The following is a 27,412-nucleotide window of genomic DNA, read 5'->3' as shown; positions in this document are numbered from 1 at the left end:
AAAAAAAAAAAAAAAAAAAAACAAGGTACAATTTACATACAATAAAATTCACTCTTTTTTACTGGACCACTTTGCCAGCTTAGACAAAGCCATAATGCAGTCATTCCATGGGAGGGTCCCTGAGCCCCCGGCATTCCCCTGCACCATTTCCCACCAGCCACTGAAATATTCTCCATTTCTGTAGTTTTGCCGTTTCCAGAATGTTATGAAAATTGAGTCAGATGGGATGCCGTCTCTTGCATTTGCCTTGTTTTATTTATCACTGTGTTCTTCAGGTGCATCTGTGTTGTAGGTAGCAGTGGTTGGTGCTTCTCTTTTACTGCATTGTGTTCCATCGTATGGATTCTCCTCTTGAGGGGACACTGGGGTTGTTTCTCCTGTTCAGGGATTACAAATAAAGCTGCTAGTGACATCCACATCCGGTTTTGTAACCGTAATAGGTTTGCTACCCCATGTGCATGCCAAGTCAATGTGCTGTGACTCTGGGTGGCAGCAGAGAAAGAATTTTAATTGTAGGACCACCAAAAGAGGAGAAGGAGGAAATAGATCGTCTGCCGGAGGAGTTTGGGGCTACGTATTGTTCAGGGCTTTAGAGGAGCCCTAAGTGGGTTGAAGAGCCTAGGGTGAAGGGACAGGGAGATGAAGAAACTTCATTCCAGTGCTGATTCCTTTTCTCTGTGGGGGGGCCTTCAAACCAGCTGGCATAAGCAGTTTCCCTGGAATTCAGGATCTGAGGAACACCTTATGCAGTTCTTAAAGAGAAGACTTAGGATTCTAATGTCAGAAGTCCTATCTGCAAGAACATTGGGGATGCAGATGATCAGTATCTAGTGCTGCGTGACTTTGGATTATGAGGAAGTGGGTGGAAGCATGGCCTGTTGGATGGTTAATTATCACCGCATTGCTGTCCAGAATCCTTGTTAGCCTTATGAGGATGCCTTCCATTTTTGTGAATGTAGGTTTTCACTTCGTTTAAGGATGTAGCCAGGAGTACAATGGCTGAGTGCTATGGATTATGAATGTTTACCTACAAGAAACTGCTGAACTCGCTTCTAAAGTTGCTGAACTATTTTTGATTCAGACTGGCAGAGTATACAAACAGCACTTGTTAGGGATTTTGTTTTGTTTTGTTTTGATTTCATAATTCTAATAGATGTTACTTGTATCTTATTGTCGTTTTAATTTGCATTTCCCTGAGGAGTAATGGTGCTGCGTGGCTTTTCAAGTACTTATTTGCCATCCATATATCTTCCTTGGAGAATTGTCTCTTCGTATCTTTTGCCCATTTTGCGGGGAGGGGAAAATTGTTTTCTCATTATTGTGTTTTAAACATTCTTTGTGTATTCCTGGTACTAATCTTTAGCAGACATATGATTTCCAGTTATTCCACGTAGTTCTCCTTTTGTTGTCTCAGTAGTTCCTTTCAAAGAGCAGAAATTTCTTTATTTTGATGAAGCCCAATTTATCAATTTTTTCTTTTACGTATTGTGCTATTGGTATCATATCTAAGAAATCTTTACTTAGCCCAAACTCACACGTATTTTCTTCTGAAAGTTTTACAGTTTTTGAAGTTCTATATTTAAGGTCTGTGATCCATTTAAAGTTGAATTTTGTACAGTGTGAGAGGGTAGGGCATGAAGTTTATGTATTTGCTGGCGGTACTGTGTACCTTTGTTACAAATCCATCAACCGTCTGTATATGTTCAGGGGAATGCTTTTAAAGTGGATTTCTGCCTACTTGCTTTTGGAGAACAATTGCAAAAATTGTTTCTGTAATTGTGTAGTATTTTCCAGTGTTCAAAGTGTTACCCTATTCATTTTCCAATTTGATTTTGAGCTTTAATGCAATCCATTGAAGTATCTGGCATGAATGTTATTTTTCCCTATTACTTAAAAACACAGGTAGAAGGTGGCAGAGCCAGAGTCAGATCACTTCAAATCTAGGAACTTTTCCCAACAGGAGAGAGCAAAGGGACTCAGTCTCTGGCTTCCCCCAACTGAATTTAATTGTGGCTTAGTTCAGTAGTAGCTTTGTAAACAGGGACAAAGTAATTAATGTCTCCATTGTTGGTTTTCCTACTCAGCTCCCTTCTAATAGGAAGTGGTATGATTTAGCTGTGTCCCCACCCAAATCTCATCTTGAATTGCAGCTCCCATAATCCCCTTGTGTTGTGGGAGGGGCCCTGTGGGAGGTAACTGAATCACAAGGGTGGGTTTTTCCCATGCTGTTTTCATGATGGCAAATAAGCCTCATGAGATGTGATGGTTTTGTAAGGTGCAGTTCTCCTGCACACATTCTCTTGCCTTCCTCCATGTAAGACATGATTTTGCTCCTCCTTCACCTTCCGATATGATTGTGAGGCCTTCCCAGTGATGCGGAATTCTGAGTCCATTAAACTTCTTTCTTTATAAATTACCCAGTCTCAGTATTTCTTCATAGTAGGATGAAAATGGACTAATACAGGAGTTCTGTAAGAATTAAAGATCAAATATACAAGGGCATACAGTGTTTAGCATGCCATAGCATCTGTGATGCATATCATTACTGTTTTTTGCGGGTGTTTGATTTCTAGAAGATACATTACTGAGGAACAGAATGATTCATAATTAAAGTATATGCAGGTATACAGGAAAACATTTTTGGAATGGAACGAACACAGTTGAATTTAATCATTGAATGTAGAAGAGTTGAAGTGAGTTTGATGAGAGAGGATTATTCGGAGGGGGACAGGTCTTCATTTTGCTTTAACCCCCCAGAGCACTGCAAGGATTAAAGGAGAAAATCATGCGCATGCTTAGCACACAGTATAGGCACTTAGTCTGCAGGTGGTAAGTGTTGTTAAGTGTTGTTATCTGTTAAATCATTTTATTATGTGCCAAGACAACCTGTCAGAAGTTAGCATTCTTTGAGCATTCTTTGTAGATCAGAGATTCATTTACTTTTTTGAGACAGGGTCTTGCCCTGTTGCCCAGGCTGGAGTGCAGTAGTATGATCATGGCTCACTGCACCTCTGCTTCCTGGGCTCAAGTGATCCTCCTGCCTCAGCCCCCTGAGTAGCTGGGACTACAGGTGCAAGTCACCAGTACCCAACTATTTTTTTTTTTTTTGTATTTTTTCTTATAGGTGGGGTTTTACCATGTTGCCTAGGCTGGTCTCGTACTCCTGAGCTGAAGTGATCTGCCTGCCTCAGCCTCCTAAAGTGTTGAGATTACAGACGTGAGCCAGTGTGCCCGATGACTTTTTTTCTTTGCTCTATTTTCATAGTGTTAGCCATCAGTCCCTCATCTGGAAGTGATCTTTCTCTTCTTGTTATTTCTGCGATTCTTCTCATAAGGATTATAAATTGGTCTGAACATTCCCTAACCTACATTCTGCTTAGCTTGCTTGTCTTTTGGTTTGCAGGGGGCAGCACTGAAATACTTACCAACGATCGTCAATGATGTGAAATTGGTGTTTGATCCCAAAGAGCTCAGGTAAGTATACAGCCCAGGCGAATGCTTGTCACGTGCTGTGCGTGACATCCTCTCACACAGTTTATGGGATGCTCAGGTTCTGCCTCATGTCTCCATATGTCAGTGCCCTGGATCATTCTGGAACATGTCCTGCTGGTGGTGTCTGTGATTCTTTGATAATTATGACATTATATGGAAAAAGCATCACCAGTCAACCATCACAATATTATCATTATTATTATTTTGGAGACAGAGTCTCACTCTTGTTGCCCAGGATGGAGTGCAGTGGCGCAATCTCCGCTCACTACTACCTCTGCCTCCCATGTTTAGTGATTCTTCTGCCTCAGCCTCCTAAGTAGCTGGACTACAGGCCTGCACCACCACACCCGGCTAATTTTTTGTATTTTTAGTAGAGACGGGGTTTCACCGCATCACAATATTTTTTAAGAAGATTGTTTACAATCTAATTAGTATATCATGCCCATTTGGCATTTTGCATACTTTGAGGTTTGAATTTCAATATGTGGTTGTTGGTTTTGCTCTTGTTTTCAGCACCTAAAAATCCTTATATGAGCTTTAATATGCGTGTGCCAGCTCCTGCTTCTATACTAGAGGCAACTTCTCTTTGGGAGGGGCCCTGAGCCTCAAGCAGAAGACTCAGAAGTTGCTAAGAAAATAATTTTTAGAAAACCCCACAAACAAACTTTGAGGAAGCTGGTCATTCGGCCTTCAGACCAAGGAGTGAGGTTGGAAACCTAACCCTTCCTTTTCCCTCCCTCCCTGGCCACCTCTCAGTGGCCAGGTGTACTGTGTGTTCCCTATCTGTTGGTATCACTGCATTCTGAAAAGTGCCATTGTGAGCAAATGGGATACACGACCTTTTTAATTTATTTTGTAAGAGATGGGGTCTCTGTTGCCCAGGCTATAGTGCAGTGGCATGATCATAGCTCACTGCAGCTTCAAACTCCTGGCCTCAAGTGCCCCCTCTCACCTCTGCCTTCAAAGCACTAGGGTTTCAGACGTGCGCAACGGCTCCCATCCAACCCCGGACTTTTCATAGCACAATCCTCAACTACTTTTTGTTTTGGTTTTGATTTGACACAATAATCTACCTGTGAGTGAAGACACCATTTTTTACTGGCCAATGAAGCCCTCCTAAATATTAGTAAAGGGCCATCTGTCCACGGAGCAGTGAAACTGAATAAAAGATGATCATCTTTCCTGTACTTTATGTCTACCATAGGTCACTCGTGCCCTGGAATTGAAGGGCGAGAGGCTCTCTGGGAGGCGCTGTCCCCCACGAATCATCGTGAATCTGATGTTCCCCAGGATTTAGTGTCCTGCAGGGAAACATTTATCTTCTGCTCCTGGGGCACTAACAGTGCTGGTCCTAAGCTTTGCAGGCCCTAAATGAGAAAAGGAGAAACACACAGGCTCAAGGGCGGTGTCTGCCCACCTGGCATGCTGCAGAGTCCTCTCCTTTGCACGTGCTTCTCCAAGAGTGGGCCCCGATATGGCAGCTTCGGTAGCCCTGGGGAACTTGTTAGAGAAAGCCAAACTTTGGCTTCCTCCCCAGACCTGAATTAGAAACTTCACGGTGGGGCCTAGTTATTTGTTTTTTACAAACTCCTCACCCCAGGTGCTTCCACGGCACTCTCATATGTGAGCAGCTCAGGTCTTGAAAAACTGAGAGGAAGTGGAGAAAGCTGAGGCTGGTGTGGGCTGTGGCCATACTCTCGGCCTGTCTCATGGTGCACACAGATCACCTCCTCACCCGTGGAGGGGTATCGTCTGTGCGCACAGTTTGTGCGTGAGCCGGGCCTGTCCTCATTGGACATACAAATTAGCCCCTCACCAATGGAGGGGTATCATTGACGCTCACAGTTTGTGGTTGAGCCATGTGCTTGGAGATCCCAGGGAGACCTTCTTGGCCAGGGCCAGTGCAGGCTGCTGTGGCCTGTCTGCAATTTGTGCATCCCTGTGTTCCTCCTCAATGCCTGTTACACTGATTTAGAAAATGACATTGAAAATCACAACTTATTTTTTCCTATTTAGAATATTGGTTAATCTTTCAATAAACAGAAGAGATGACAGAAGAGGATCACTGAAACTTAAGCCCACTACCCAAAAGATCAGAAAGTGCTGGGTCCCACACACACACACACACACACACACACACACACTCACTCACACACCTGAAAAAGTCACCATTCTTGGCTGGGCAGGTGGCTCACACCTGTAATCCCAGCACTTTAGGAGGCCAAGGTGGGTGGATCATGAGATCAGGAGTTCAAGATCAGCATGGCCACCATGATGAAACCCTGTCTCTACTAAAGATGCAAAAAATTAGCTGGCTGTGGTAGCACTTGCCTGTAATCCCAGCTACTCAGGAGGCTGAGGCAGGAGAATCGCTTGAACCTGGGAGGTGGAGGTCGCAGTGAACTGAGATTGTGCCATTGCACTGCTGAGATTGCGCCATTGCATTCCAGCCTGGGTGACAGGGCGAGACTCCATCTCAGATTTTAAAAAATCACCATTCTTTGTGATCAGCTCCTGCCCTTAAGACATCTTTCTCTCCCCTGCCATAAGGGCGTCTTCTGCATCATCACTGTTAATAACTTTCACGCCGATTCCATCCCATGCTGGCCTATCTTTAAACAGCAACAGCAGACCCGGCATCGATTATGTGCCTTCACCATGTAAAATAGTCTTTACACAAAGCACTTGTATTAGTCCATTCATCTTTACAACAAGGGTATGACATAGGTTCTATTGTTAGCCTAATTTTACCCTCAATAACATGTCCATGATAACTCTGCTGGTGAATGGCAGTGGTTCAAGGCCAACCTGGGGTTTTTGATTACAAAGAACAGGCCCCTAGCTACTGTGCTACCTGATGATTGTTGAGTTGTATTGGGGTTTTTTTTTTTTAAATATTATAAAATGCTAGGATAAAATTTCCTGTAGCTTAATTGTAGTATCTACTCTTATTTTATATCATTAGGATAAAAAGAGAGATGGTATTATTTGGTATTGCATTTTCTCAGAGGATTTGCAGTAGATTTTATCTAGTTGCCCCCCTCCAAAAGGTAAAACCAACATTCTACCGGTATATGTTGGTGTCTGTTTTCCCAAAAATTGCCAATACTGGGAATTACCATTTTAGAGAATCTTGCCAATGTGACTGGAAGACCCGTATCTCACCATTTTAATTTATGTTTGTATAGTTACTAACAAAAGCTCCTCTTCTACTATTTCTTCATAGGTCCGTTAGCCTTTTGTGAAAGTATTTGTTTAATTGCTTTATTGAGATATTATTTACAAATGATAAAGTCACCTGTTTTAGACAATTCAATTCAGCAGTTTTTAGAAGCTGTGCAACAATCACCATAGTCCAATTTTAGAACCTTTTTATAACCTGTAATATCCCAGTGTCCATTCCCAGTCACTTTTCCTTCCTAGCCAGTCCCGGATAACACTAATCTATTTTCTCTACACATTTGTCTTTTCGGGGCATTTTATAGGACTGGAATCATACAACGTGTGGCCTCTGTACTGGCTTCTTTTACTTAGCATAATGTTTTCAAGGTTTCTCCACGGTTTAGCATCAGCACTTCTTCCTTTTTGGAGAAGAATTGTATGGATATACTGCATTTTGTTCATCCATTCGTTAGTTGATGGACTTCGGGATTGTTTTTACTTTTTGAGTATGGTAAAGAATACCACTTGTATTCATGGACAAATTGTGTGGATATATGTTTTCATTTTTTTGTGGTGGGGGGGCAGTATATACCTGGAAGTGGAATTGCTGAGACATATGGTGACTATGTTTAGCATTTCGAGGAAATGACAAACTGTTTTCCAAAGTGGCTGCCCTATGTCACCTTCCCATCAGCTTGGTGTGACTGTTCTCCTTTCATTATATCCTCGCCAACACTTGTTATTGTATATCTTTTGGATTATAGGCATGTTAGTGGTTGTGAAGTGAAAATGAACACTTTTATAACATCATTTCTTGGAATGAGTTATTGACCCATAGTGTCTGAGGGGCCGTGTTGAACATAATGGTGACACTAATGACCATGTGATGACCTGGCATCTCAGTACTGTAACAGCATTGGATCCTTTTGCTGTGTGTCTTTAAATTATTTCCCTTGTGTTTTTCCTCATAGCAAAATGTTTACTGAGTTCATCCTCAATGTTCCTGTTGGCTTGCTGACCATCCAGAAACTCTATTGCTTGATCGAAATTGTCCACAGTGACCTCTTCACACAGCATGGTGAGTGGAAACCTAAGAATTATTCATTTGTCTTGTTATTTATTTTCTGAAGACATCGACCCTTTGAATTGCCTCCTCTTGACAAAAGAAGTGAAGGTTGCAACCAATTAAGACTGCTGTATTACAAGACAGGAAGATTTAGCCCTTACAAGAGAAGGGTAATTGACATGTAGTGCAGGTAATAGATCATTGAGAAATGAAGGCGGAAGCTCGGAGTTTGTAATTTAGGTGTACACCAAAGTCCTAGGGTAATCAGCATACATTGTAGCCTTTACGATTTGTGATTGTCTGTCCTGGGGAGGCAACCACTTGCCTCCATTGTGATGATTGCAAGGAAAAGAATTCAAGTTTTCTTTAAATCTGGAAGTAATGATTCTGTCTTATTCTGAACTTTGCATTCTTTTACAGCATTTCTTCGAATCCTATTCAAAGTAATAAGAGTTTTAATGATTCTTCAACTCATTTATCCTGCAGAACACCTTATATTTCCCCATGTTATCTCCCTGCCCTTTTTTATTAATCATTTCCTTTCTATTTGGACAGATTGAATTAATATTTTACACTTGTCAAGCAGTTTTATTGAAAGCTGAAAACCTCTGCATAATTCCACAAACCTCCTCATTTATTGGAGGCAAACGTGAAGGCTGTTGATTGACATTCTGACTGAGAGGCATGGATGTATTCAATTCCATTTGTGCCCGGATGTTTGGCTGCCTCATTCATTTTCTGCTGTCTTCATTCTTGGTGTTGTTTGCAGTTCCCCTGTGCTTTAATCGATGGGCCATCCCAGACTTGGGTTGTCCCCGTTCAGCTACCGGCTGGATTCAGAATGCACTCAGTGCCTGGCTTGGTCCTTTGTGCCTTCTGGGATGCAAATTTTAATCTTTTTTCTTGAGTTAATCTTATAAAATGCACCAGAGTGTACACTTATTGCTAAGGCTGATATTGAAAAAAAATGTCGATTTCATTTATGTGGGAGTGCTCTTCTCTAGAAAAAAAGAAATCAAACCAAGAAGTGGGTGGCTTTCTGCAGACCTTCCATGTAGACCTCTCTCTGAGTCAGAAGCCATTTCTTACTCTCATAAAAGAAAGTCAGCTCATACCATTGTCTGGGACTCAAAATACATGACTCTCCATTGAGCCGTTATTCCTGACCGTCCATATTTCAGTTTCTCACTGGAGACTGAATTGCCCACTCACCAGGTGTCTTCCCAAATTTGGGGACTCTAGGGGTCTTAACGAAAGGCTGATGATAGAGGTGATGGCTAGGGACCCTGCTTCAGGGTTTCTTCCTACATTGACTAAGCTTTATACCACAGAAGGTAAAATCCTCTGAAAGTTTTATATCTGGGTCTTACTAGGTGGGTTACTGATGCCCCATCTCCTAACCATTCAATGCCAAGACATATACATACTCCATCACCAGCATTACTGTCATCAGTATCTTCATCAAATTAACAACTGTCAGTAAGTGTCAACTGTTTATGAATAACAATTGTCAGTAAATTGTCAATGAATTGTGCTTGATTTTTCTTGAGTGTTGATTTAACAAAGGCGTTCTCCAGGATACATTTACATATATTTCGAAATTTCTGTTGCAAAACTTTGTTCTGTATGTCACTTAGTTTCTTTGAATAAGGACGTAAGCCACAAAAGATTCAATTAAACATATTTAAAACAGATTTTTTTCTATTAAAACTTACTCAGTTTTCTAGCTTGCCGAAAGCTTGAAGGAAACTTACTGTTTATATTCAATGATTATGTTAGCTTAGGTGTTTGTAATTGTGTTTCTGTCTGTTTTCATTCCTGTTCTCTAAGCCTTTTATCTTAGACAGCCTGAAGTCGTGTTTTAGAAGTATGCAGCATGTGAATAAACACTTAGCTTTGTTTAATATGGAATTACCAGGTAATATAATATTTTGAAATAATTAAACTACTATTATCTTTTCAAGTATGGAGTTAGGATTTTGATCTTAGTATAAGCAAGTGGTACCCAACGTAGTAAATGAGATTGTATGAAATATATGAATCCCAAATTATTGTGGGCTCAATGAACCAGAATTAGCCTGAAGCTTCATGTCTTACAAGCAGCTCCAGAATTGCCCCATCAGTAGAAGTTGTCTAAGCCATAATTTGCAGCTCAAATGTATTTCTAAATGCTTAGTGGTTGCCTAGAAGCATTTCAGAATGCTTTGGCCAATGTGAAAATGGTCCCATTTATTAGCTTTGAGTTTTAAGCGTCTTTCTTAAAACAACCTCAGTTTTTCTCATCTGCAAGCCCTCTGCTTGTTCAAAGCAGCCAACAGACATCTTACCTCCTAGTCAGGAAAGATTTATCACCAGAAATCTTCCAGTTGGTCCATTCTTACAAAAGATGTCATTACTTTTGCAAAATATTTTGTGCCACCTTTGGTATAAGAATTAAAGCCAAACCGTTTTCTGATGAGACATGTTGAATCTGATTTTCATGCCTTTTCTGTTTCTTGTTAATTTGTACAAATGTGGTTGTTTTGTCCTGTTTCCTGATCCCAGTGGAATCAGTCAAATGAACTCTCCATTTCTAGAAATTGGTATAGCTGGATTTAGCTGCATGTGTTGTTGAATGCACTCGCCCTCAGTGAACATCCTCTGGAGGATGTGGAGGAATGCATCACTGTATGCGTCTTCCAGATTCCTTCGTGGGGGCTCCCTGGGTGAAGTCAATTCCCAAGTGTTCGCTTCTCAGCGTGTGTGTTGCCTTACTCACTAAAAGAGACCCACCGGTTGCTTTGCATTAAAACATTTCTTTTTATCTCCCCCTGATACAATGACAGGTGGATCTGTTTGCAAGAGGCTGGCAGTGAATTCTGAAAGTGCTATTGTTCCTCTGCAGAAAAGCCTTTCATTGCCAGGTCTAGTCCCAGTAGGCCAGGCCTTGCAGTGCCTTGGTGGTTTCTGGCCTTGTTTTCCCCATTTCTCTGTCTTTGAGAACACGGACTCTAGATGCATCCAGCTGAGTTTGTTGGGCTTCATAGGAGGCACGTCTTTGGGCTTGTCAAAGCAAGACAGCTGTGTGTGGTCCCGCCCGTGTGGGACTGGCCTGAATGAGGACACCAGGGCTGTGTTACTGCTGCCATTTGCCCACAGAGCATTCAACCTCCTCTGCCTTTCTGTTCTATCCAGGCCCTTAAGGGTTAGGTGTTGGCCACCCACACTCTGCAGGGCGGACGTACTTCACTCGGTCCACCAATTCCAACACTCATCTGTGCTGGAAACATCCTTGCAGACACACACAGAAATAATGTTCAGCCAGCTCTCTAGGTATCTGTGGTGCAGTCATTTGGCATTTAAAATTAACCATCACAGAGTATTTCCTCCAAGAGAACTCTGATTACCCTACCTAAAATACCCGCTACATGCCACCTCATGGCTGCTCGTGGCATACTCCCCATGTGGAATCATTATATTTCTTAATTGCTTACTTGTGGGCCCTCCATAGGATGAGAGCTTTCCAAGCTGGGCCTTGTTCATCTAGATTTTGCTGTTCTACATAGCACATGCCTGGCCTCAGCATGCCTATAGCGCATGTTTATTGAATGAATGAAACGCATATGGGTATTCCTAACCAGGAGGCAGTACAGAGAAAGAAGCATGACCAGCTGCACACATGTAGTTGACTTGATTGCAGGGAGATGAAGGTTTGGGTTCACTTGGGGAAGTTGGCAGTCTTTCCTGGTCTTGGCTTTGAATGAATTGATCACAGGGGAGAAAGGAAAGGTCTTATTGGGGGAGTAACATCTGGAGAAAAGGAAGAGGGAGATGAGTGAGAGACTTGAGGTATGGAGAGTCTTCTCTGAGCGGTTTTATACAATCAAGATGATCTTCTGTTGGCATCTGGTCTAATAATCCCTCTGTTTTCTGGAAATATGATGGGGGGGTGCAGTTCAGATTGATGCATTCAGGATAGCCTTTTTGCTAAAACTATGGACAATTTCAAACTTACAGAAGAGCAGAGAGAAGAGCGTAATGTACGGCAGTGTACTCATCACTCAGCTCCACAAATTATCAACTTATTATCCATCTGTTTTATATCTACATGCCCCTCCACCAGATATTTTGAGGTAAATCTCTGCCATCACAGCATTCCATTTGTGTCATTTTAAATGTATGGTGGTGATACAGAGGGCATAACAGTGTTCCTAAGAAGAGGATATTTAGAGGAGCTGGTCCCCATGCTGGTGAGACATCTACCTTGGATGTTCCCACCCTTGCCCCTTTGCCGAGGTGGAGGGCTTATAACGTGTTAGCATGCTGTGCATGAGAGCCAGTGAATGGGCTGTGTGCATGAGTCAGTGAGCTGTGATGGCTTTAAGCTTTGTCTTGTGGTGTGACTTGACTACTTGAAAGCTGGTTAATAGATTATGTGCTTCACCAAAAGATGACTCTTGCATATAATCTGTCATGTGGAGTGAGGAGATTTTCAAAGCAAGATAGATACAAAGAGATGGAAAGGTCAAAGCTTCATCATTGTGCCTTTGCAGCTTTGTTTCCATGTGATTGTATTGTTGCCCACTTAGCTGACAAAAGCTGTGAAAATTAAAGCTTAAATCTTATAGAAATGAAAAGTTTTAGTGTAAATAAACACTAGAACACTGATGTTTAGGATTTGTGCTCACAAAAATGTATAACATTAATGTTAAAGAAATTGGAATAAAATGAATCAACCTGAGCTAATACTGACTTTTAAGTTAGTAAAAAACATTGGCCATACTTATAAGAGGCCTTTGAGTGGAGGTGAATCCTGTTGGAATATGATCTCTTACCCACTGGCCCCTTCTGAATCTGACACCTTTGGGAAGCTCGTTTCAATGAACAGTGGGTCACTTCTTTGCCTTTCAAGATGTAATTTTTTCCATATTCCTATTTTGATAGTGGCCAAAGCAATGGACAGATTTTCTTTGGAGCTTACTGTGTATTTATCATTTTGTCCTCACTTAGTTTGTTTTGGAGGGGAGTGTGAGATTTTGAGAGTAAAGTTTAGTGGCAAGACTATCCCTTTTTGATCTTGCAAATAGTTTAATACTCACTAGATTGCTTTTCTGTAAGCCTGCTATTCTTTGGCACGCTGTGTAGTTTTCTCTTTGTCTGTTTGTTGGTGGTTGGGCTCTGGCAGTGAGTAGGAATGGGGAAGAGGCCATTCCTTCAAACCGTGGCCCCCCTGAGGCTCCTCCCTTCACTACAGCAAACAGCCTCCTTGTAGACGGTGTTCACGAGTCTTTTCAAACCTCATTTGCTTCCATTTTTGAGTAATACAGAGCTTCTTGAAAGTGTAGGCCTAGAGAGTTTAAATTATTTTCCTTATTTTTTTCAAGGTGAGTGATTCTTCTAGTTAGCAAGCAGAGTAAAACTCTTCTTTTTAATGGTGGAAACATTAGTTACAGCAGCCCTTTGAAATCTGAGGGCAAAGTTCCAGACACCTATTGGGACTAGCTATTAGGAAATATTTAAGCCAGATTTCTACACTACTATCATTGTGATTTGACCCATGCTAGAAAATTTGTATGCCCCAAATTACCCTATTAATCAACTTATTATGCCTGAAATTATAGAAAAGCTGTGTGTTTAAAACAGACCCATAATAGACCTTCTTAATGTTTTAATTCATAAACCAAAATAAAATATCTTGAGCTTTGCTATTATGGAAAATAGAAAGATATTTTGCTGTGTTGAAAGAGATTTTAAACTCAGAGCTACTCTGCAGTAACTTGATAGACGTTGTACACAAGGAAAAATTGGGGTTGGGGCCAATTTTGCCACAGTCACTTAGTACCACTCATATAGTATTCTGGAGTACTTTAATTAGATGGTTATGTTGATGACTTCTAATGAACGATACCAGCTGTGAACCCTGAAGACTGATTTTTTTAAATAATGGTGGAATGTAAACATCATTTTCTCTTCTATTTTTTTCATGCCTCGAGAAAACTTTTTATCTGTAATATTGCACCGTTTTCATCCCTCATTCTGTAAGTCATTCTCTATCTTTCATTATATATGTTTTTGAAAAGACCATTTGTTAAAACATTGCAGGATTTTAGAAATGATTTATTGAATGTAGGAGGGTTAACTCAATTTCAGGTTTTTAATTGTATCCATTTCAATTCCATCCTAATTCATTATCTACCGTGTGCTCAGGACCATTGGTTAGAGAGTTTGCTTCCTCTGAGACTCTTCAGAGTCATCTACTTAAAAATGTAGAATTGCAAAAGAGTGATAATCTCAATGCTCAAGAAAGACACCAGAGCAGCAAGAAGCCCTGGTCTGCAAGCTGAATGCCTGGCAGGGCGCTGTCCACCGCCATGGTGCTGATTGAGGAGGTGGCCTCTTACAAATCCATCAGCCCACTTTTTTCTTAAACTGTTTCACACCCACCACATGAGTAATGCATTCTGAAAACTGCTTCCAATGCCATGTGGAACAAAACAAAATACAAATAAGTGAATAAATAAACGTACAAATAAATATATAAAGTATACAGTGTTGTGCACATACATTCATGGAGTTTTAATAGTTTCCCTCTTCTTTTTATGTGGGGACTCTTATCTGTGATCAAATTGGTAGTGCCAGCAGTTCTTTATGGTGTAGTTGGTGTAAACTTTATCATCATACATTGAGTTCTGCTGTCACTTCTGGGCTTCTGTTGCTGTTTCTGGATGAATGCAAGAAGAATAATCTGAGAAGAGGCTGTGTCGGTTGTACTGTATTGTCATTTGCACATTGGGCACTGGGAAAGCAAGTCCCTGAGTCTCCCTAATCCATGATTTCTTCTAGCTCCTGGGAGCTGAGCTCTGTGACTGCATGATATGTTGCATACAGTAACTTGCCTGGGACAGTGGGAAGAGCCCCAGATCAGCTCCTAGGTTCTGCTTCAGGACCTCTGTCTTTTCCTGGACATAAACTCCTCCCTGGGGGTGCAGTCCTTTTCCTAAGATAAACTGCAACACAACACAGAGTTTTACCATATGTATTTTATTATCAGAGCAACCTGGAGGGGAGTGTGTGCAGGACCACATTGACCAAGACCTATGTTTTTTGCCACCTTTATTCTCCTGGTTGAAAAAATACCCACCATTCCACAACCCTGTGGATTCTCTCTCTTGGCTTTCTCACCCTCCACATGGTGAGACTCTGCCTGCAGACTGACAGCCCTGCAAATTCTTTCTGAGCTTAACACAAGCCATGTCCTTGACATACCTTCCTCCACCTAGAGAATAGACTTCCTGCCTGACCAGTTCTTCCCACACGATGTTTTCTGGTATTTTACTTGCATCTTGCAAATTTTTTCATCTACTAATAAAAGGGACTCAACTGATTTTTCTCCATTGGCTCTTCTTTCATTTCTTTCTTCTGGCAAATTGTTACTAGCAGAGTCATGGAAATTTAATCCTTAGTTTTCCAAAACAAAAGATACAAAATATCTGCTACTCCACTGCCTTCCTTTAAAGGATGGCTCAGTTTTTTACAAAGCCTTGTGCTGGTGTCCAGAAAACAGATCTTTGACAAACTTCTTTTTCCTGTTGTACAATAGTCCACGTGCTACTGTGCCCCCTCCTTCCAATTTCCATCACCCTTTTGCTTGCTCTGTCACCTTTTCAAATTCCATGATATTGAATACCTCAAGGGTGAATTGAAGATTCCCACATTTCTGACAATTTCATCCCTCTGCCAAGTAGCCCTGTTCCAATCTGAACACTACAGACTAGGAAACTAACATGCAGAAAGGATAAGTGACATACCAAGGGTGACTTGATGTTGATTTATTCTCTGGTATTGCTAACTTTCATTACTTGTTAGGTTAAAATGATTCTTGAATAATTTGCTTTGCATCTGATATGTAAATACGCCTGAATCATACAGGTTTACACACAAATGCACCTGCAGGAATCAGTTATCCTGCAGAGCTCTAGCTGAGGAATCAGACATCCAATAATTCTGGCTCCAATGCTACATAGGGGTGCAATCCTGAAGGTCCCTTCACTCAGCTCCCAGTTCCCATGACTGTGAAGTGTGGAGCTAAGTAGATGGCTCCGTGATTCCTTCCAGTGTGGACACTGTCTTCTGTATTTCTGTTGTTTGAAGACTTGAGTGGTGGGAGAAAAGCACTTGAATGTGTTGAAACATGTGGGTCCAGGATTCTTAGATGTTTGGAAAATAAGATGATTGACTATACAAGATGAATAGCAAACACCCCCAATGTATATCGTTCTTAATGTTTAATTCTCATGAAAAGTGTTATTCTGGATCTCAGTTCTATGTAACACTCACAGGGTTATTAAATGCACTTTATGGATCATTTGTTTAATGTGACCAAACTAAAAATTAAGAAGTACATTACTCAGTGTTCATAAAAATGAATATTTTAAATGGACAAATTCATTCTTGTATTTGCATCTTGCTTTAATGTAGAGCTGTAATGGGGTTATGGTCGGATATTCTGCTTGTACCTTTATAAGCTGATAATGCTTGTTGAATACCTTTTATAAAGATTAATATTTTTTACTCTGTCCCCATTACGAAAGCATTAATCATCTTGGCTTCGGCCCTTGCAGCTGAGGATGAACAGATGTTGAATTATTGCCGTCTGTAACCATTGTGGATCACAATAGGGAAGGGGCCGTGAAAGGGTGGCTAGTGTAATCCTCACAGCCGATTTTCATGGAGCCTGGGCCCGCCTGGTCACTTTTATTGCTCTGTGCCTGGCAGAGGAAACCAGGACAGCTGTCCTAACTGATTCTAACTTCCTCGTAGGTCACCATAGCCTGAGTCAGCACTGACAAGCACTGGCAGTCCTGGAGTCACGTACATGTGGTGGGGTGTCTGATAGGAGAGAGCTGTGGCCCTGGCTCTGCTTATAGTAAATGGGAGTTCGTGAAAATGAGAAGTTGCACACAAAGTCTCTAACATCTGCTTTCTAGTGTACTCTGAGACTGTGCTGCCCAGCAGAAATAGAATGTGAGCCAAGTATGTAATTAAAAATATTCTAGTTGCCACATTTAAAAAAAAATGAGGCAGTTGGGTACAGTGGCTCATGCCTGTAATCCCAGCACTTTGGGAGGCCAAGTGGGTGGATCACCTTAGATCAGGAGTTTGAGGCCAGCCTGGACAACATGGTGAAACCCCATCTCTAATAAAAATACAAAAATTAGCTGAGTGTGTTGGGAGACACCTGCAATCCCAGCTATTTGGGAGGTTGAGTCAGGAGAATCACTTGAATCTGGGAGGTGGAAGTTGCAGTGATCCAATATTGCACCATTGCACTTCAGCCTGGGCAACAGAGTAAAACTTTGTATCAAAAAAAAAAAAAAAAAAAAAGGAGGAATTGGTGAAATTAATTTTAACAGTGTATTTTATCTAAAACATTACTGCAACATGAATTTACTCTAAACATTACTAATGATATATATTTTTTATTCTCTTTTTTATGTGAAGTCTCTGAAATCCAGTGTTTCACACTTACAGCACATCTCAGTTTGGATGTGAAATTTTTTTCACCAGACACTTGATCTTTATTTTCATCGTTGAATATAATTTACCTTTGAAAAATGAGATTCACATACCCCAATTGTTCCAGACATTGGTTTCTAATAAGTTAATCAAGTAGCAGTTTTTACATTTAAGTTTATATTAATTAAAATGAAATTAAGTTAAAAATTCCATTCCTCTATGGCACTAATTAGATTTCACATGCTCAGAGGTTACCATGTTGGATAGCACAGCTCTGAGGTATTAGTTTTCTTTTGTGTCCTTTTAGTTGAACAAGCTGACTTTGTATAATACTGTTCCTTCTGTTACCAGCATTTGTTGTAGGCTCATATTTGCTGAGTACACACTTCCTATCATTTAGTTCTCACGGTCAACCTGAGAGATGACCTACAGCATCCCCATTTTGACATAAGAAAAATTAAGACCTAGAGAGTTTAAGTAACTTGCCCAAGTTAAAAAGCAAAGAGCCAGCAGGGGGATTGCATTATTTCTTCATATGTGTGGGTAAACTGATTAAAAGGCTTTTCCCATATCCCATAAACTGACCCAGGTTTCTGGACTTCTGGTAAGTATTTGTTCCAGAGTTTTCAAAAGATGATGTGTTTTTCTTTAAAATATAAGACCCCCTTCCCTTTTTTAATCCTCCTGGTAGGTTATTTGTTTGGTTCCCAGGCCAACTGTTTTGAAACTAATGGGACTATCAATGCCAAACCCATAGAAATGGCATTTTGTCCATGGGAAAAGTATTCAGGACATTTATGTGTGATGTTCTGAGGAAGACAGGAGATTCCTCTTCTTGGCTGCCAGAGATAGCTGTTGATGCTTTAAAATAGGTCATTATAGGGGTGTGTGTGTGTGTGTGTGTGTGTGTGTGTCCATGTCCATCTGTCTGTCTGTTCGTCTATCCATCTGTCTGTCTTAGTAGTGTACATTCCTCAGAGCTCTTCATACGCTGTCTTAAGATAAAATTCAAGACTCTTAGTGTTACTTAAAATGTGTACTCCCACCACTTCTTGAAAAAACCTACTATCTGTTGACAGAAATACAGAATAAGAGAAACCCCTTAAAAAATGAGGTCTTAAGAAACTTAGATTTTTGCTTTTGGGGAGGGCAGCTGAGTGGCCACTGTGCTGGAGAGTGCAGCTGCAAGGCTTTAGCTTTCTTTGTATACTTTTAGTTGAAAAGGCCGACTTTGTATAATGATATTTGTATTACTGTTATCAACAGCTACCGTTTATTGAGGGCTGGAAGTGGCAGACCTGCTTTTAACTGCAGACTTTAATTTGCTACCACATGCATGTAATTGCAAGTTAATCCAACATACACACACTCATACCAGCACTATCATCAGGCCTTGGTTTATGTGCTTGGATATGCCATTTAAGGAAAATAAGAAGGCTTCTGTTCTTATGGAGATTGCATCCCAATAAAGAGGAACAGATAATTAATGCAATCAGCATTTCAGGTGTTTTGAGAATGGAGCTGTACCTGGGTCCACCTCGGGCTGTGGTGAGCCCTGCAGATCACAGGTCACCAGCGAGGTCCACTCCTTGGCTTTGCTTCCTTCAGCTTGGGTCCTCCCATCTTCACCGAGTGGCTCTGAGGAGTTACCGATCTTTCCCTGGGGGCCTGGAATGGGTTGTGGTAGACCAGGTGATGGACGGTACTGTGAAGTGCCGCAGCCCGTGTGACCCTCTGCCTGGCCGAAATGCCTGGCATGGGCAGAGTGACCTTTGGCCTTTAGGGAAAGCCTGGTTGCCAGCTCTTCCTCCTCAGTGACCTGGTTCTGTTTCGGGGTCAGATGTGGAGTTTCCTGATGCTGATGGTGCTAGGGGAGACTTCTCACTGAGGCGTGTCGGACAGCTTTTTGCAAAGTCCTACCTCAAACATCATCTCATTTTGTCCCAGTTAAAGTAGACATAGCCCCACCTCCCCAGCCATGGGTGGCTGGCTCGTGAAGGCTGAGGTGCATTTGGATTCTGATCTATCAGGGTGATTATAACAATTTTTTAAAAAATTTTCTCAGGGCCTTAGTGAATGAATTATCTTTATGTGGGACAAAATGACAGTGACATTTCCAAAAGTTTTGTTGTTTCTTATCAAGAGAGGCTGGATAGCAAACAGGTGAAGGTAGCGTAGCTCTCCAGGTGGCGTGGATGCTGGATGTTCCTACCAGGTAGACAGAGATGGTCGATTGCATCTCCCAGCCAAAGATGAACAGGCAGACATCCCTTCCTTCTCCCCAGAGTAATTCTAACAAATGAGACCAGCCCACTCAGTTAGCTCTTAGAGCAGCACAGACCACAACTGCCTGCCTAGCAGGACGGATAAATGGTGCGGCGAGGGATGGAACGGATGGATTTAGGCCAGGACATCTGGGTACCAGAGCCTACAGGGTCAGGTCTGATGTCTCTGAGCTTAGAGCTATGTTCCTCTGATTTTCTGGAATCACTTATAAATACGCACTTCTCCCAGCCTGTACTTGCTGGTCCATTAGACCTTCTCCCTCTCTCGGGTCCGTCCTAAGCTTGCTTTGGAAGATGGCCTTACTAAGCTTATGTAGTCTTTTTTTTTTTTTTACCTTAGTCACATTTTTGGGGGCTATCACCACCTGCTCAGATCTTAGTGGTTCTGACTATTACCTCTGAGGTTTCTTGGAAATTCAGCTTGTTCTCCAGAATGGTGGCAGGGATAGGGATGACCAGGTGACAGGGTTGGCTCAGGGCTCTCCCCATGTTGAGGTGGGCACAGTGTGTGATGTGTTTCCTGCCTAAGGAAGAGAGGACTCGTTTGGGAGATATCATGGTGGGGCACCACGAGGAAGAATGCCGGCAGGGCTGGGCTTAGTTAAGGGTTTGCTGAGGAAGCATTCCGGCCAGCTGGGCTAGAGCATCTGGAGTTAAACCTTACGATGGTTGCTGCATTGTGGTTAAGGTCAGCAGCTCGAGTTATTAAGGTTGGATGTAGTTCATAAACATCGAGTTGCTATAGGAAAGGAATTGAGATTTAGGGATATTTGTGGAAATCATGTGTCCCGTGTGTTAGCGCTTCCAGGCTGGATTCGGTCCCATGAGGTCATTTCTCTTGGTGACAAATGAACAAGAATGAGACCTCCCATGAAGTCATTTTTTTTTGTTAATTTTGCTTTGTTCTTGAGTGGCTCTAACGCCAGGGCAGAGGCTCCTGCAGGGGCAGCCCATCTTGGCACTGTGCTCTCCCTCACTGGCCTCCTGTGAAATTCCAGACACCACAGCCTTTGAAGCTGATCTGGCCTCTTTCCAGAAGATGTACAGCACTTAGCATGTCATGTGTTACTTCCACCTAAGTATTGACTACTGGCATTGAGAAATCAACAGGTAATTTCATATTTTCCCATATTAACTGGACAAAACTTTTTGCAAAAATGGAGTTGCTATCAGTCTTTTCCTGAGAAATCAATAAAAAATGTAATTAGGAAAGGCCTTGACGTAAGCTGCCCACATGTGATCCACTGAAGACAGTGGGGTAGAAGGGTTTGTGTTTGTTTCTCAATCTTTGTTTCTCTCTGCCTGCACCCCAGTCCTTCATTATAGTGTAGTTCTTGGGAAAGTTCCAAGTGTGCTCTGTGTACTTAAAGGAACCATTCCAATATTGCATGGTTATAGTTTTCTTATGTAAAAGAAACATTAATGCAAAGCATGTTTTTATGTATCATTAATGTTGTAAGTCTTAAAATATAAAATCCTGAAAACTGGCTGAGTCTATTTAAGGGTTTAGAGTAGCGCTGTCTCCTCTCATGCTCTGCATTTAATGAAAATAAGAATTGCTGGGCTAGTGTCAAAACACAGAACTGGTATTAGACATAGGTAACCCGTGTTGGAGAGTGGATGTTGCCCCAGTTAAACTGGATTCCCCAACTGGAAGAGACAATTAAGACTGTCATTTCACCTTTCGTCTTATTTGTATCTGTTTCCCTGTTGCTCTTTATTTTCTGAATATTCTTCTTGTGCTCCTATCATAAGAACAAGTGGAAATCCAAACCTGCTTTGACTCTGATCCTTTCACCATGGCGTGCCTTCATCGTACAGCCTTGCTTCCCAGAGTGGGGCCTCTGCTCCTGGTTTTGATTTCTGGTTCCTCCTCAGCCCACTCCAGGAAGCTGCCTTGAGAAGGACTCTATGTGCCTTAAACTGCCACATTCCAAGGTTGGCATCTTCTGCCTTGGAGAAGGAAACCATACTTTGGCTCACCTTGGCATAGATGAAAAAAGCTGCAATTCAAATAATTTTTGTTGTAGGAAATATTTCTTTTAATGTTGCAAATTAGTGAATTCACAGTTAGAGAAAATTCATTAAAAAACCCAAGTGTGTTTGTGCCTGCACTTATGTGCACACAATAGGATATAAGTGTGTGTGTGTTTATGTCTATTAGTATGTTTGCAAATTATCTATTTACTGGGATACAGACACAGATGCACTAAAGTGTGTTTATATGTGAATCATTTACATTAACAGTAGACGTGATGTTCTCACAGTCAAGTCATTGACCCCTCCAGATGTCAGTTTCATGTGTTGTACAAGGGATATGCAAAATGCTTGAAAGGGCAGACAAGCTTATAGCAAATGCGAGTTGCATCTTGATGGGTCTCCCACTGATGGGCACCCCTGTGTCCTGTGTAGACTGCAGAGAGATCCTGCTTCCCATGATGACCGATCAGCTCAAGTACCATCTGGAGAGACAGGAGGACCTGGAGGCCTGCTGTCAGCTGCTCAGCCACATCCTGGAGGTGCTGTACAGGAAGGACGTGGTGAGTGATGGCTCTGTGCATGACGTCCTGGCATTTGCTTGAACCTGCATTTGCCTTGCAGTGCAACTTTATTCATGTAAAAAAGAATGGCCTTAATTTTAAGGTCTAGCCTCTCTTTTTGTGTTGGTAGAGTTGCACATTTAAATTATTTTTATTTATGTATTTATGGTGATTATTACAACATTTAGCCTTCTGCATTGAAAATCGTTTTTTATTTCCTGTGTTTTCTCAGTGAAATGCCTCTCAGGACTTAGATTTTCATCCTGAAGTCAGACAAAAAGGCTTTGATGCTTAAAGTTGGCTAACTACCTGCATTCTCTCTTCCTATTTTTATTATTGTAATACATGCACAAAGTTAAAAAAAAAAAAAAAAGAAAAAAAAAAAGCCAGGTGTGCTGTGAGAGCCATAAGGAGAAGAGCAGTTCTGTTTTTCCCCCAGGCTCTCTTCCACTAGGTCTGTGCTTTCCTAGCTCTACCCCATTCCTTTTGCATTTCTAAATTGTATGCTTGTTTCTGGGACGTTTTTAAAAATCAGAAGTTGGTGCCTCCCCAGCGCCATCACTCACGCCTGTAATCCCAGCACTTGTAAGGCCAAGGTGGGGAGATCACTTGAGCCCAAAAGTTTGAGATTAGCCTGGGTAACACAGTGAGACCCCCATCTCTAGAAAACAAAATAAACAAAGAGAAAGTTGGTGCCAGCACGTATGGAAAAGTCTGATCCTGTGCCTTTCACTCCCAACATACCACACCTGTTTGAGCACTCATGTGATGCCATTGATTTTCCAGGTGTGCCTGGAAAGGTGAGAAAGCAGGGCTTTGACCGTCTTTGCCCCTAGCCCTGGACAGAGTGGCCAGGGTTTTTAAATAGATGAGCCTTGTCCCTGGCTCTTTCCTGTAAGACTTTGGAAGTCCCTCCTCGTCACCATGCCCACATACCAGGTCACCCACTCCCCTGCAGCACTGGCTCATTCTCTCAGAGCCTGGTTAGTGATCTTGAAGGAAAAGATTGGATTAAATCTGTTCTTGGTGATGCTGGAAACTTCAGCTCTTCCAAGGGTATTGCTTTTGGAGAGGTTTTGGAAGCCTTCACCCAAAGGTCAACCCCCAGTGGTCCCATTTCTGGCTCTTCCCTATTCTTATTGGAGAAAAGCTTGGGATAAGAGCTTGTTTGGCCAAACCTCACAGAGGAGGTGGTGACGCTGGGAAAGGCTTAGAGCCACGTGTTTAATCAGATTCAAAGTTCACGAAGAATCAACAGTCGCATCCCACGCTAATAAAAGAGTCAATTTTACTGATAGAAAATGCCACAGCAGTATGAATGTTAGTTTGCTAGATGCTGTTTAAACATTCTGTCCTATGTGACTGTTTAAGTTATTTGCATTTGATGTGCAGAACCGTCTAGGACTGTTACCTGCCTGCCTTCCATTTTCAGGTGGCCAAATATCTTTAGAAAACGAATTGGTGGGCTAATCAGGGATCATAAACAGTATATTGTTTAAACAGATTTTTCTTTTATTTTTAAGGTTTGCTTAAATTAAATTACTCTGATTATATATATAACAAATTATCATTAATGGACTATAATTAATAAAATTCCCTGAGTTTTCTTTGTGAGAGCTTTTGCCTTTGACAAGGGCCATTTTTCATCTCATTAAGGGTTATAATTGATTTACTCTTTACAGGGTAAATGGATTCAATGACAACCACTGGGGCTTGCATGTTAATATTTCTTTTTGGTGTTGATTTTCACTGGTGGGTCCTTCCTCAGGGACCAACACAGAGGCACGTCCAGATTATCATGGAGAAGCTTCTCCGGACCGTGAACCGAACTGTCATTTCCATGGGACGAGATTCCGAGCTCATTGTAAGTGCTTGGCGACATATGCTTGGATGTTTAACTGGGGTGACAGCATCCTTCTCCAGCTGCTGTTGGAACATAAGCTTATTACACTGCAATGTAGTGAGCCGTCGACATGCAGCCTGGTATATCAAATGTCCTCATTTTCCAAATGAATGTCAAAGTTGGAGGGTAAGCAAACCAACTTTAAAGACAGAAACATTTGGCTCTTGTTTTCTCATTACTCACTTGTAGCAAAAGACATGTATTTTCTGCTAAGTCCTCATTCTTCTGGCAGTTTCCTCTGTAGGGTTTACAATTTAAGGTGCCATTGATAAAATTTCATGAAGGATCCTAAAAAGTAATTGAGATGCTCTGCCTTAGTTATTTTATTGTCTACTCTAACGTAGTGTAGGTGTTTCTCTGAAACAGAATAATTAGGCAAGAACCTATTCATTTTTTTCAAGGATATTTTAATAACTTAGACAGTCCGTCAAGTTTTGGATCATGGTGTCTTTTCCCAGAGTTTACTGCTCTACCTTCCACCTCCCTGAAGTTTGTTTCCTTCAGCAAAAGATGCAAGAGTAGGTCTTGTTTAATTTTTTTTTTTTTTTGAGGTTCAAGAGGTTATAATTTCTTTTCTTTTTTCTTTTTTAACTTTAAGTTCTGGGATACACGTGCAGAACGTGCAGGTTTGTTACATAGGTATGCATGTGTCATGGTGGTTTGCTGCACCTGTCAACCGTCATCTAAGTTTTAAGTCCCGCATGCGTCAGGTATTCGTCCTAATGTTCTCCCTCCCTTGCCTCCCACTCCCCAACAGGCCCTGGCGTGTGTTCTTCCCCTCCCTGTGTGCTTGTGTTCTCATTGTTCAGCTCCCACTTACGAGTGAAAACATGTGGTGTTTGGTTTTCTGGGCCTGCGTTAGTTTGCTGAGAAAGATGGCTTCCAGCTTCATCCATGTCCCTCCAAAGAACATGAACTCATTCTTTTTAATGGCTGCACAGTATTCCATGGTGTGTATGTGCCACAGCTTCTTTATTCAGACACATCCACATGTATGTTTATTGCAGCACTATTTGCAATAGCAAAGACTTGGAACCAACCTGAATGCCCATCAATGATAGACTGGATACTTTTTAAAAAATTTAGTGAACGTTACCATTTAACTCACCTTGGTGGATGACCTGTCCAAAAAATAACTCGAAATGAAAGGAGATAACATCCCTTTGGAGTTTTCACTTGAAATCAGAGGAGGCACACTGGTGTTTCCTGGTACGTGACCACTGTTCTTTCTGCACATCTAGGGTGTGAACAGGGAGGCGAAGTGTGTGCTCTTGGACAGCACAGTCAGAACGGAGCACTCAGCTCCTGTGCATTTCTGTGTCTGGTGTCGCCAAGAGGACCTGTTTTGTGTGTGTCACAGGCAGGTCGCACAGACAGGCAAATGCTGCCTTACTGTGCTTCTATCCAGTGAAACAGTTCATGTCTTAGAGCTTCAGCACATGCGAGGGTCAGGGTTTCCTTTTTAAAGTGTATCTCTTTTAAGTTTGGATTACTACATGTGTGGATTAGGAAATAAAATGTTTCCATGTAAATTGGCTTTATTTACAGTGGACTTTTCCATTATTACATAAACATAAATTTGCCTGCCTTTTCTTACTCTCCACCGTAACCATTCTTATTCATAGTCTTGAAACACATTGGGAACACATTAATATGGGATGCGTGCTGAGCCATGGAGAAGGATTTCCAGTGACTCCAGGAGTACCCCTGAGGTCTGGCGTTGACCCCTGAGGTCCGGTGTTCCTGTCTTTTTGGGGTCATGCTGCAGGTGCACTCTACACAGTCTCAGGAGTGGAACTGGAAAGGGCCTTATGTAGGGCAAACAGCGTGTGGCTTGAAATTGAACCAAGTATGGTTCTGCCGAGACCCCTCTTGGGATGGGTGGGTTTATAGAGGCTAGGGATGACATGATGACATGCAGGGGCAGTGGCAGATGACGGAGACGGTGGGTGTGGAGGCCGGTGATCTCATAAGACTGTTTTGTCTCTGTTTAGGGAGCATGGTTCTGCCTGTGCTTAGGGAAACATGGTCCTGTCTCTGGTTAGAGGGTCATGGTCCTCTCTCTTATTAGGAGGCATGTTCCTGTCTCTAGTCAGCGGGGCACAGTCCAGTCTCTGGTTAGGGGGTGTTGTCCTGCCTGTCTCTAGTTGGGGCACAATCCTGCCTCTAGTTAGGGTCTTTTTTTTTTTTTTTTTTTTTCCCTGAGATAGAGTCTCACTGTGTCTCCCAGGCTGGAGTGGAGTGGTACAATCTTGGATCACTGCAACCTCTGCCTCCTGGGTTCAAGCAATTCTCATGCCTCAGACTCCCGAGTAGCTGGGATTACAGGTGTGCACCACCACACTCAGATAATTTCTGTGTTTTTTAGTAGAGACGGGGTTTTGCCGTGTTGGCAAGGGTGGTCTTGAATGCCCGACCTCAAGTGATCCATTCGCCTCAGCCCCTTAAAGTGCAGGGATTACAGGTGTGAGACACCATGCCCAGCCTTCTTTAGGTTCTTTATGCTAGGCCTGTGTTCACTTTGTTTGTAGCTCACTGGCCAACAGTTAAACTGGAAGGAAGAGGGCACAGAGAAAGGTCATAAAGTTTGGGTGGCAACCTGGGAATGTGGAGAGACTATAAGATGTGCCTGCAGCTTAATCAAGGGATAGAATAGACTCTGCAGGGAATGGCATCTCCTCTCAGACCATCTGGTCCAGGAAGTCCTTGGGAAATTTCCCTTATCTCAGGCATAAGGATAAAAGTGGTAATAATAATAGCAACTCTTCATTGAGCATGCATTTACGTGCTAGGCACTATATAATGAATGGGAAGATTCTCATTTAATTCTCACAGTGCGCTGCAGACAGATAAGAAATGGTTCCAGATCCCACAGCTAGCATGGCAACACTTGTTTTGAGCCTGGATTTGGGCCCGTGTGTGCTGTCAGTCTCTGCTATAGGACAGAGGCACACAATGCTGACAGCCGTGGCCCATGTCAGAAGTCGTGGAGAGGACTGAGCTGCTTCTAGATCTCTGTCCTGCTTAGGGAGACGTCTGTCCAGGGAAACACACACCTTTCTATTTTCTACCATGTCGTATCCACCGTAACACTCTGGGATCTCCTTGGCGGAAGAGCCAGACCACAAGCTAGGTGCCCATTTCCTGAAGGGCTTGGGATGCTCCAGCTTGGAAGAACCCATGTGTTCTAAGGAACCCTAAGGAGTTCCTTAGGAAGGAGCTTTGCATGTTCTACGAGGGGGCATGGCAGCGAGGACCCATGTTGGTCTTCTCCAGAGTCACATTGATATCAAGCATTTGGCCCAGGGGAGTGTAAGCACTGCCTGGGAACGAAAGGGTTAGAACAGACTGGCCGTCTTCAGAACCATCCTCCACAGCCCTGACCTTCTCACCCAGAACCGTCCTCCACAACCCTGACCTTCTCACACACAACCATCCTCCACAGCCCTGACCTTCTCACCCAGAACCG

At 42.2% G+C, this 27,412-nt stretch overlaps 1 protein-coding gene across 1 annotated transcript in view; it reads left to right on the top strand.

Annotated features, from left to right (window-relative positions):
* DOCK1 (dedicator of cytokinesis 1) overlaps positions 1-27,412 on the top strand; it is a 541,550-nt gene that overhangs the window by 189,167 nt on the left and 324,971 nt on the right. Inside the window, 4 exon segments of the mRNA XM_017537892.2 lie at positions 3,404-3,474; positions 7,626-7,732; positions 21,913-22,040; positions 23,809-23,904. Coding sequence (XP_017393381.1) covers positions 3,404-3,474; positions 7,626-7,732; positions 21,913-22,040; positions 23,809-23,904 — 402 coding nt within the window.

The sequence above is a fragment of the Cebus imitator genome, unplaced genomic scaffold, assembly GCF_001604975.1.
Source record: "Cebus imitator isolate Cc_AM_T3 unplaced genomic scaffold, Cebus_imitator-1.0 Scaffold107, whole genome shotgun sequence".
NCBI lineage: Eukaryota > Metazoa > Chordata > Mammalia > Primates > Cebidae > Cebus > Cebus imitator.
Note: the sequence above shows the minus strand (reverse complement) of the source record. Positions and strands in the feature narration are given on the sequence as shown.